The 12,044-nt window shown below is 33.6% G+C and overlaps 1 protein-coding gene and 1 pseudogene across 1 annotated transcript; both read left to right on the top strand.

Moving 5' to 3' along the window:
- The first annotated feature begins 305 nt into the window (after positions 1-305).
- LOC109192339 (GDSL esterase/lipase 4-like) lies at positions 306-4,097 on the top strand. The gene is made up of 7 exons (XM_019342932.1): positions 306-441; positions 495-828; positions 1,509-1,627; positions 1,783-2,013; positions 2,131-2,392; positions 2,571-2,877; positions 3,999-4,097. The coding sequence occupies exons 2-6, from the start codon at positions 555-557 to the stop codon at positions 2,870-2,872; spliced, it is 1,188 nt and encodes a 395-aa protein (XP_019198477.1). The 5' UTR covers positions 306-441; positions 495-554; the 3' UTR covers positions 2,873-2,877; positions 3,999-4,097.
- A 3,629-nt stretch (positions 4,098-7,726) lies between these two features.
- On the top strand, positions 7,727-9,759 carry LOC109192293 (annotated as a pseudogene).
- Positions 9,760-12,044: the final 2,285 nt, after the last annotated feature.

Below are 12,044 nucleotides of genomic sequence, written 5' to 3'. Positions count from 1 at the left end.
CAGACTCTATTAATTAACTGCGTAATTACAAAATTAGTTAAAAGATGAGCAATTGTATTGATTGTTCGACCCACATGACAAAACAAAATATCATGAAAACAAGATCAATGATAGGTCTTCAACCAGACAAGTAGTCTAATATAACATTTAGGTAATAAAAAAAAAAAAAATTACATACCAAAAACAAATAAAAAGATAAAGAAAGTCAGTCCATGATTTAATATTTAGTAAGCACCAAATTTGAAAAGTCATGGAAGAGGTTATAACTTATGATTATAGTCCAATTTCCCGCAACCAACCAAATTAAATACTCTTGTTTGCTCAATTTGTCTTTGCTGCTCTCAGCGGCTTTATTCTACGATGTTTTCCAAGGAATGCTTTGATGATATCTTCATATATATCATCGTTGTCCTCTAGCCATCACAATATACTACACAGCATATACTGTCTGCTCAAACCACACAGCATATATTGGAATCAATAAACCAAGATCGAGGAGCAAATTAAAGATTCATATGATAAGTTGGTGTTTTTGTTGATCGTGTTTTGCAGGCATGAGGAACGTTGACTTGAGTAGTTGTTTGTTGGCGTTGTTTGTGTTGTTGATCTTAAAGCAGCGCAGTGTTGCGGCAGAAACAGAAGCGTTATCTTCCTCGTCGCCGGCGGTCTTGTTTGTGTTCGGAGACTCCACGGTTGATGCCGGCAACAACAACTACATCGACACCGTTCCCGATTACCAGGCCAACTTCGAGCCTTATGGCCACAACGGATTCTTCGACCACCCCACCGGTCGATTCTCCGACGGCCGTGTCATCGTCGATTTCATTGGTATATATATATTTTACGTATTGGGGTGTTTGGTAAATGATGATAGCTATATATTAACTGATTGGGTTGAGAGTTTGACTAGTTGATAACATTAGCTCATTGTAAAAATTGTTTGGTAAATTAAATGTTAAAATGACTTTCTAAACAGTTGATAGAAAAAGTTATCTTGAACAGCTTTTTGAATTTTAATATTTTGAAACTATTAAAAAAAGCTAATTAATCAAGTCAAATAAATAATAATGGTCAAATAAGTACTTTTTGAATTTTAACATTTTAAAACTATTAAAAAAAGCTAATTAATCAAGTCAAATAACTAATAATGATCAAATAAGTAAAAATTAGCCGGTAAGCTAACTATGTTACCATACATGGCAACTATCTCATCATCTAAAGCTTATAATTATGCAATTTTTTGAAACACAAAGAAACCAGCATCCATTATCTGAAGTGTCAAATCTCACATTAATTGTGATCTTGACGGGTAAATGATAAACCAATCTAACTTCTTCATAGTTGATATGTCCAAACCAAGAAGCTAACCAATAAGGTCAATAGACGCACTCCTATTAGGAATCCAACTTAAAATCTTGTGGTTATTAAATGAATAGTTCAAAAAATTTGACTGAGTTATCCCTATGATTATTCAATCTTGATTATATATGCACACGTACTACGTGCAGCTGAATATGCAAAGCTTCCATTGCTCCCTCCTTACTTGCAACCAAATGCTGACTATAGCGGTGGAGCTAATTTTGCCTCTGGAGGAGGAGGGATTCTTTCTACCACCCATGAGGGTTTGGTTAGTGTATCACATTCCTTATTCTTTAATTAGTACCAATTCATACAATTTGTTTATGTAAGCATGTTGAAAAATTAGTTGCATGTATTTTTTAAAAAAATGATTGGGTTGATATGATGTGGTTAATTCATTAATAATGTACATACATATACTAGGTTATCGACCTTGGAACACAATTAAGGCATTTTGAGGAGTTAGAGAGATCGCTAATAAAAAAGTTAGGGCCTGAAAATGTGACGGAGATCATATCGAAAGCTGTTTATTTCATTAGCATGGGAAGTAATGACTACATAGGGGGTTATTTTGGGAATCCAAAGATGCAAGAGCTACATGGTCCAGAGGAATATGTGGGAATGGTCATAGGTAACTTGACGGAGGCAATCCAAGTAAGTCCCTACCTAACTTCCTATTCTTCACTTATTATAAGTTTTGTGTTGTGATTGATTATGATGAATATATGATATTGTAATTACTTATTGATAACATTATTTATGCATATATAGAAATTGTACGAGAAAGGAGCAAGAAAATTTGGGTTCTTAAACTTGTCACCATTGGGGTGCTTGCCGGTTCTCAGAGCTCTCCATCCCAAAGGTCCCGACCATGGAGGTTGTTTCGAAGAAGCTAGCGCTCTTGCATTAGCCCACAACAATGCTCTCAATCTTGTCCTCTCAAGCCTTGAGCAAATCTTGGAAGGTTTCAAGTACTGCAACTCCAACTTCTATGATTGGCTCACTCATAGAATCCACAACCCCACTCTACATGGTATGTATAGTAGCATATATTTAAAGTCTTAATTAAGTAGTGCAAGTTGACTAGACTTATTAAGTGATCTAATTGGAATCAGATTCTGTACTTAATGGGATATTCATTATATAGCACATATGGTACTCGTACTGTTCAGACTAAATAACTAGAAGTTGTTCTGATTTTGCATGAATAGGATACAAGGAAGGAGTGAATGCTTGCTGCGGAAGCGGGCCTTATAGAGGCATTCCGTCGTGCGGTGGACGGAGAAAAGTGAGTGAAGAATATGCGCAATGCGACAACGTTGAAGACTACATATGGTTTGATTCCTTTCACCCTATCGAGAGGATCCACCGAGACTACGCCAAGACGCTGTGGGACGGGCCGCCATCCACCGTCGGGCCTTACAGCCTGAAACATCTCTTCTTCCCCGACACGAAGCTAACCATTGCCGACGTTGTCGATGATCCAGAAAATGAACACCCCATCACTGCTTAATTAATATACAAAAACACAATGTTAATTAGTTGTCTGTTAATGTTCTGGGTTACGTTAGTATGCACAGTACACTCGCTTTCTGATCTGGTTCTAATAATTCGACTCTACCTTCTTGTTATGTGACAATTGCCCTTGTTGGTTGTGTTGGAAAATGGGCAATACCAGTAAAGTTGATAGGATAATTGATCTGATTAATTAATTATAGGGTTTCAAGTTGTATGTTGTGTTGGAATAGGCTTTTTTTTTTCATGGGTTTTAACAATTTAACGTCATTTCATGTTGAGGGGTAACTCCAAAACCAAGTTGAGATCAAGTATAAAAAGTCAAATTTTCAAATTATTCTAGATTATATTCAACCCTTAGAAAGCTAGATAGAAATAAAATAAGTAGGAAGAATGCTCGATAAAATAATCTAACTTAAATATAATTGTGCTCTGCGAAATAAGTGTATGTAAAATATTGTGCATAATAACACAGATGTTGGTTAATATTGAAGGCTTGCAATACGTAAACAGTTAAATAAAGTAGAGAGAGAGATAATTTTTGTAGTAGAGCTGTTGTAGGCTACCGTCCCAAATTAAAACCTAACAAATGTAGTAGTGAGAGTAAGAATTGTTCCCACGAAAAGTAATTAGAAAAACTTTTTGGTATAATTTTTTTTCTCAAAAAGCTAATTGAAAAAGTTGCTTTGAGTAGCTTTTTTAATTTTAGCATTTTGGAGTACAAAAAACTAATTAACCGTACCAAACACTTATATATTGATTTTTAAACCAAGTCAAACAACTAATAGTGGTTAAATAAGCTAAAATTGTCTTATAGGCTAACTATTTTACCAAACAGGGCTAATGTGTTCAGGAAGGCTCAACTATATGCTCTAAGGCAAAACAATATTCACTTCGAAGCTAAGGGACAATATTATGCTTTGGAAGACATAACAATGTGCTCTGTAAGAAGGGAAAAAATTATAGAATATAATTGCAGTAAATTCTATTGTCTTTGATAGTTTGATTCAATCATTGATCATTAAAAATGTAAAAATTAAATCATTTCGGTGCAAGAATAACTAGGAGAAATGAAGATTAAACAATAAGTCTATGTCCAAGTGTGTATTTTATACTTGATTAATTGACGTTATCTTTAATTTCTTCCTTGTCCTGTTACATTGCATCAGCTCGGTCGTGAATAATCGTTGATGCATGTACGAATATATATACAACGTTAGTTAGTTGTCTGTTAATGTTCTCATAATATTCCTCGTATTCCTTTCTAAGCTTTTTATCCAATTTGATCAAGTCAGGCCTGAAATGGAACTAGAATAGGTGAATGGTCTGAGGATACCAAAAATTAGCTGGGTTAGAAGTTTCCTGCTTTTTAGTGATTGAGTTGAAATCTCTTGCTACAAGCCAAGTCCTTCTTTATTTTTGAAAATTCTTCCCATTAAAAACTCTTAGGGCCATTTATACCAATAGAAAATTTTTGAGAAAACTGGAGAATTGAAGAATAGAAAACATAAAACATGTTTACTAGCACAGTTTTCCATTTTGAAAACTGGAAATAATTTTACAGTTTTCTAGAAAAATTGGAACACTCTTAAAAACTGTTTTCTAAATGGAAAACATAATCATCTATCATCTATTTGGTTGCATGTCACTATAACCACATTGCTATGATTACATTCATTATCATCTTCTTTTACTTATCACCATCTTCTATCTTTTTTACTTACTTTACTTATTTAAATATAACTTATTTGCTTACACTTTAAAGTTGGACATTATTTACATTATCAAAATTAAGAATTGAACTCTATACAATGCTTTAGATTTTGATTGAACTCAATAGATTATTAGTTCGGATATGTTTAGTTATCTTATATCGTAATACAAATTCGGTCCGGATATCGGATATTGAAATCTCACATATATTAAAATTCAAAGGAAAAAAATTATATATTCATATACATGTCATTCAAATGAATATATCCAAAAAATATTTTAAATATTAGCTCAAAAAATATTAATATTATCTCAACTAAATTTTAGGTGAATTTAGTAGGTTATTAGTTCAAATATATTTTTAGTTTTGATGTATATTAAGACTTAAAAATTAAAAAAAAAAAAAAATTTATTCTGTTTAAACCAAACATATGTAAAATATTTTAAATATAAGATCTAAAAATCACTCGAAATTAAACTTGTGTTAATTTTATAACATTAATATTAAAAATATAAATTTAAAAAATTAAGTATTAGTAACCAAGTTTTCTAAAAGGAAAACATAATGAAAATTGAAAAATTAAAAAACAGAAACAGAGAATAGTTTAGTAAACAGGCCCTTAAACTTTCAGAAATTAATGTTAAAAACTTTGCTCCTTGTTTTTGAAATATTCCACAACCCTTTAAAAACTTTGCTCCTTGTTTTTTAAATATTCCACAACCCCCAAATTCTTCTAAAAACTCTGTTGCTTCTAGGAAACATTTATTGCTCCATAAATCTTCTTGACATTTAAATAAATCTGAGCAAACAAATCTATTATATATATTCCTATCAATTAGCCTTTTTCATTTGAGCCATTTTGCTATGGCATCTTAGATTAATTTACATTTTTGTGATTTTTTGTTGACCACCTAAACTAGTTTACTGGCTAGAGTCACATACAAATTCTACTTAGAACACATCTCTATAAATCAAACTCTAGGTGGTCAACAAAAAAATCTAGAGTCTAATATAACATAAGGTAATAAAAATATCTATAAAATTCATATTTAACGACCAATCAAATTAAATACTTATATCTTCAAAGAAATGGTTATCCCATCCCAGCCTTACCAGATATTGCATTACAGAGCTGGATTGCATTACAGAGAACCACAAGTTAGAAATCCTCAATCAAACACCCCAATGTGTTGTGGTTGTACGCATTCTTCCATGACCGGAGTTCACAAATTGCTATTGGATGTAGATGGTTCGATGTTCGGAAAGAGTGCTCTCGGGTGTTCGGCAAATTTTGAGGGTTTTGAAATTTATACATTCACAGGCATTGTTCATCTCAGAATCGAACCTCAGCATTTGCTTATGGATAATAACAGGTGTTAAACATTAATTTGTTGCAGTAGCTTAGCTTTCCTTTAATATTTCATAGAATAGTTCCTTTTTTTTTACGTTTTATTGCTCTGCTTTTTGAATCATTTTCGGGCGGGTCTTGCTTGGGTTTGTTCAGCCATTTTCTGGTAGTCTTTGGCAGTTTTATATATGTCGCTGATGGCGCTGCTTCATTCTTTGTGTTTGGCGACATGGTGGTGTGGGTGTTGCCGGAGTATGGGGTGGTCGCCGATGGCACTTACCTGTTCTCTGGAAATCTCCATTAATTATCGCTTTTTTTAGGCGATTGGGTTAGTACTTAGTTTTTGGCTGCTTGGGCTTTTATTTGGTTAGACCGATTGGTTGTTTTAGTGGGCCTCTAAATGCTTGACTTAGGCTTGGCTTTGTTAAATTGCTTGGGCTTGAGGCTTTTTGTTAATTTATGTTTCCTAATAGTTTCTTTTTAGCTGACTTTGACTTTCTCACTTTTACAGGCTTGTTAAATTAATTGGGTTCGGTTATGCCCGATTAGTGGAGGAATCAATGTCCCCTATTATAACTCCAACCAGGGGTGGGGAAAGGGGCTGCCCTTAATCAAGGGGCTAAATACCTTAATCCCGAGTGCATAATGGCATCCAAGCGAAAAACAAGGATTTCACATGAATTAGCGCTGGGGAGTTGGGATGACAATCTGGGAACTTTTTCTCAGCAAGTATTAATTTCAAGAATGCTGTTTTTCATATGATCTTTCTAAAATACACGACAGCATATGTAGCCGCATCCCCCTTGTACTGGAGGAGTTCCATCTCCGACTTGTTGTCACACAAATTTATTTTAGGTCTTTTTTAGTTTTCTGAATTCTTGTGTGGTTGCACACTTGCACTATCCACAACGCACCTACATTTTTCTCATTTTTTCTAGATCCAAATTAAAAATGATGATGTATTCAGTTGAATCTTTCAAGAATATAGCCTTTCAAAATAGGCATCACATGATTTACATCCAATTTTCTCCATATGATATTTAAAAAATAGCATGTATCAACATAAGCATAATTATACATATTTATCTCATAACTTAATAAGCATATCAAACTAGCTTTCATTTATAATATATGGGATAAACCCATCATTTATGACCTATAGCAAATAATTATGTCAAAAAAATTCTTTCATAATTCACATGGGCATATTGCATACAAGAACAAGTTGTGACACAAAAACAATGTCATATAATGTTCATAGCACTTACCATATAAAATATGAAATGATAATTTCTAAATTGCTTGTCACAATATTTTATGTTTCTAATGCTCACTAAACTTAAGCATTAATAGAATGTATAGACATAGGGCATAATTCATTTAAGTACAATTATCCAATAATAATCTTAAGAGAATATAATCAATGCTGATACAACCCTGAGGTTGTATGGGTTGTTCTTCTTCGAGTCAAGAGCCAAACTCCATGGCTGTGCTTCGAGTGACAGCCGAACTCCCATCGACTATACTTCGAGTGATAGTCTAACTCTCAAAATGTCTCCAGACATTCATAAATATATTCTTCATTGTCATCTTCAAATACATAGGTAGGTATTTATACAGGATCATAGAAACTACTCACCACCTCTTTAACTATCCACTACCCCACTACTTCTATAACTACCTATTACATGCCTAAAATAGTGGTTATCCCACTATACAATAATAATAATAATAATAATAATAATAATAATAATAATAATAATAATAATAATAATAACTCCAGCAACACCATGGGTGTATCATTTTCATGCCCTTCAAAATCACCTTGTCCTCAAGGTGATGGTACACAATGGATGGTCGTATCATTGTCATGTCCATCAAAATCACATTGTCCTCAAGGTGATGATTAACAAGAGGTAGCTCCAAAAGCTTGACCATCTCTGTCCCAAAATATCTTCAATAATTGCATTAATCCATAGCAGCAAATTAATTGATTCAGCATCAACGGTTGAATTTGGAAGATTCTGCACAATTCTTGGTTGCAGGTGTAGATTGATCCACGGCATATGCAGATCGTCGGACGTGCTTCCCCCGATGCTTGGCTGCCTGCCACTATATATGTGCAGCTGAATATGCAAAGCTGCCATTGCTCCCTCCTTACTTGCAACCAAATGCTGACTATAGCGGTGGAGCTAATTTTGCCTCTGGAGGAGGAGGGATTCTTTCTACCACCCATGAGGGTTTGGTTAGTGTATCACATTCCTTATTCTTTAATTAGTACCAATTCATACAATTTGTTTATGTAAGCATGTTGAAAAATTAGTTGTATGTATTTTTAAAAAAAAAATTGATTGAATTGATATGATGAGGTTAATTCATTAATAATGTATATACATATACTAGGTTATCGATTTTGGAACACAATTAAGGCATATTAAGGAGTTAGAGAGATCGCTAATAAAAAAGTTAGGGCCTGAAAATGTGACGGAGACCATATCGAAAGCTGTTTATTTCATTAGCATGGGAAGTAATGACTACATAGGGGGTTATTTTGGAAATCCAAAGATGCAAGAGCTACATGGTCTAGAGGAATATGTGGGAATGGTCATAGGTAACTTGACAGAGGCAATCCAAGTAAGTTGCTACCTATACTAACTTCCCATTCACTTATTATATGATTATTTAATTTATTGTACGTGTGTGTGATAAGTGTAGATCTTAAGTTTTTGATCACTTTGGGTTATGATTGATTATGGTAAATGACATTGTAATTACTTATTGGTAACATTATATTATTTGTACATAGAAATTGTACGAGAAAGGAGCAAGAAAATTTGGGTTCTTAAACTTGTCACCATTGGGGTGCTTGCCGGTTCTCAGAGCTCTCCATCCCAAAGGTCCCGACCATGGAGGCTGTTTCGAAGAAGCTAGCGCTCTTGCATTAGCCCACAACAACGCTCTCAATCTTGTCCTCTCAAGCCTTGAGCAAATCTTGGAAGGTTTCAAGTACTGCAACTCCAACTTCTATGATTGGCTCACTCATAGAATCCACAACCCCACTCTACATGGTATGTAGCCTATATTTAGAGCCTTAATTAAGTGGTGCAATTTGACTAGACTTATTAAGTGATCTGATTGGAATCAGATTCTGTGCCTAATAGAATATTCATTATATAGCATATATGGTACTCGTCATAGACGGAGGCAGGGTCAGCTGCCCCCTCACCCCATCCTACCCTATATATAATTTTTGTATGTATATATGTATATATATATAGTACATTTTTTAGTATTATTATATAAAAACTGTTAACTGTTAATAAGAAATGAGTTAGATTAGTTGGTAGAGCATGCTAATTTTACAGTTTCGCCTTTACTGAAATAAATTTCTGAATCCGTTCCTATTTCGTCCCCCTCAACTGAATTCCTGACTCCGTCTTGGCACTCGTACTATTCAGACTAAATAACTAGAAGTTGTTTTGATTTTGCATGAATAGGATACAAGGAAGGAGTGAATGCTTGCTGCGGAAGCGGGCCTTATAGAGGCATTCCGTCGTGTGGTGGACGGAGGAAAGTGAGTGAAGAATATGCGCAATGCGACAAACGTTGAAGACTACATTTGGTTTGATTCCTTTCACCCTATCGAGAGGATCCACCGAGACTACGCCAAGACGCTGTGGGACGGGCCGCCGTCCACCGTCGGGCCGTACAGCCTGAAACATCTCTTCTTCCCCGACACGAAGCTAACCATTGCCGATGTTGTCGATGATCCAGAAAATGAACAGCTCATCACTGCTTAATTAATATACAAAAATACAATGTTAATTAGTTGTCTGTTAATGTTCTGGGTTACGTTAGTATGCACAGTACACTCGTTTTCTGATATTGTTCTAATAATTCGACCACTACCTTCTTGTTATGTGACAATTGCCCTTGTTGGTTGTGTTGGAAAATGAAGCAATACTAGCAAAATTGATAGGATGATCTGATTAATTAATTATAGGGTTTTAAGTTGTATGTTGTGTTGGAATAGTTTTTTTTTTTGGTTTTTTTTTTTCATGAATTTTAACAATTTAACTTCATTTCATTTTGAGGGGTAACTCCAAAATCAAGTTGATCAAGTATAAAAAGTCAAATTTTCAAAAGCTAGATAGAAATAGAATAAGTATGAAGAATGCTCAATAAAATAATCTAACTTAAATATAATTGTGCTATGTGGAATAAATGTATGTAAAATATTGTGCATAATAACACAGATGTTGGTGAATATTGAAGGCGTGCAATACGTAAACAGTTAAATAAAGTAGAGAGAGATAATTTTTGTAGTAGAGCTGTTGTAGGCTACCATCCCAAATTAAAACCTAACAAATGTAGTAGTGAGAGTAAGAATTGTTCCATGAAAAATTAGAAAAACTTTTTGGTATTATTTCTTTTCTCAAAAAATTAGTTGAAAATTTTGCTTTGAGTAACTTTTTAAATTTTAGCATTTTAGAGTACAAAAAACTAATTAATCAAACACTTATATTAATTTTGGAATAAGGTTCAAATAGGCCATTGAATTATACACCAAAGTGCAATTAGGCCATCGAGGAGACCTTCGTCTCCGGCCATGGAGACGAAGAGACCTTCGTCTCCGTGGCTAGGGAGATGAACCTTCGTCTCCATGGCCGGAGACGAAGCTCTTTGTCTCCGTCCATGGAGACGAAGACTGCCGGAGACGATTCGTCTCCGGCAGTTCTAGTTTTTTTGTTTTTTGTTTTTTGTTTTTTTTGTTTTTTTTTGTTTTAAATTTTAATTAATTATTTTATTTAAAAATTTATTTTTAAAATTGGTAACCGCCACGTCAACACAATTTCAGGTCAATCGGTCGTTTTAGACCTAATTGTATGATTTTGTGTAGTTTAGGGACCCAATTGCATTGTTTTTGAGTTTGATGGCCTAATTGCACTTCGGTGGCCTATTTGACCCTTATTCCATTAACTAGTCTTTTCTATGCGTGATACGCAAAAACATATGCCCAATATTTATATCTTTTAAAATAACTAACAAATCCCTACTAATTAAAATCTATATGAAATCAATTTTTTTATTATAATAATTCAATGTATAATGTCTACAAATATTATTATCATTAAAGAATATATAAGAAAATATATGGTGGATGCATGTGCATGGTAACAATAATGGAAAAGATAACGGAAGTTATAACGGTAGTGGTATTTTTGTCCAAAAATTTATATAGTACAACTCTAAAAGCATAATGTACAAAATGATTAGCATTAAAAACATGGACATAAATGAGGGGTATAACTTTGATTGAGAGTTATTATGTTTTAGATTTTTAAAACAAGTTAAACAACTAATAGTGGTCAAATAAGCCAAAATTGTCCTATAAGCTAACTATTTTACCAAACAGGGCTAATGTGTTCCTGGAAGGCTCAACTATATGCTCTAAGGCAAAACATTATTCACTTTGAATGGACAATATTGTGCTCTGGAAGGCAAAACAATATTCACTTCGAAAGGACAATATTGTGCTCGGGAAGGCATAACAATGTGCTCTACAAGAAAGGAAAAATTATAGAATATAATTGCAGTAAGTTTCATTATCTTTGATAGCTCGATTCAATCATTGATCATTAAGAATGTAAAAACTAAATCATTTCAGTGCAAGAATAATTAGAAAAAATGAAGATTAAACAATAAGTCCATGCCCAAGTCTGTATTTTATGTTTTATTAATTGTAGATGATTTTATCAAGAAAAAGAATTTTAGGAAGTTTTTTCTTTTAGTAAAATATTCAAGTCATTAGGAGTATTTTAAAAATATTTTATATGGTCAAATCCCATATATTGTATAAGTAAATCATAGACCTTCACTAATTAGGTTAATGTTATATATATATAAGTAAATCCTAGACCTTCACCACCATTTTTTCTTCTTCTTGTCGTGCTCGAAAGATGAGAATATATTTATGGAAGACTGCTTAATCTCAGATAAGGTAGTTAGTAATCTCAGAGCAAAACTCTTTTTCAGTACCCCTCAAATTAAGTCAAACTCCAAAAGGCATAGAGAAAAGATGCAAAGAACACCTACATTCCCCTCTTC

Source organism: Ipomoea nil, unplaced genomic scaffold (assembly GCF_001879475.1).
Source record: "Ipomoea nil cultivar Tokyo-kokei standard unplaced genomic scaffold, Asagao_1.1 scaffold1770, whole genome shotgun sequence".
Lineage (NCBI taxonomy): Eukaryota > Viridiplantae > Streptophyta > Magnoliopsida > Solanales > Convolvulaceae > Ipomoea > Ipomoea nil.
The sequence above is the reverse complement of the archived record's forward strand: the minus strand, read 5'-3'. Positions and strand labels throughout refer to the sequence as shown.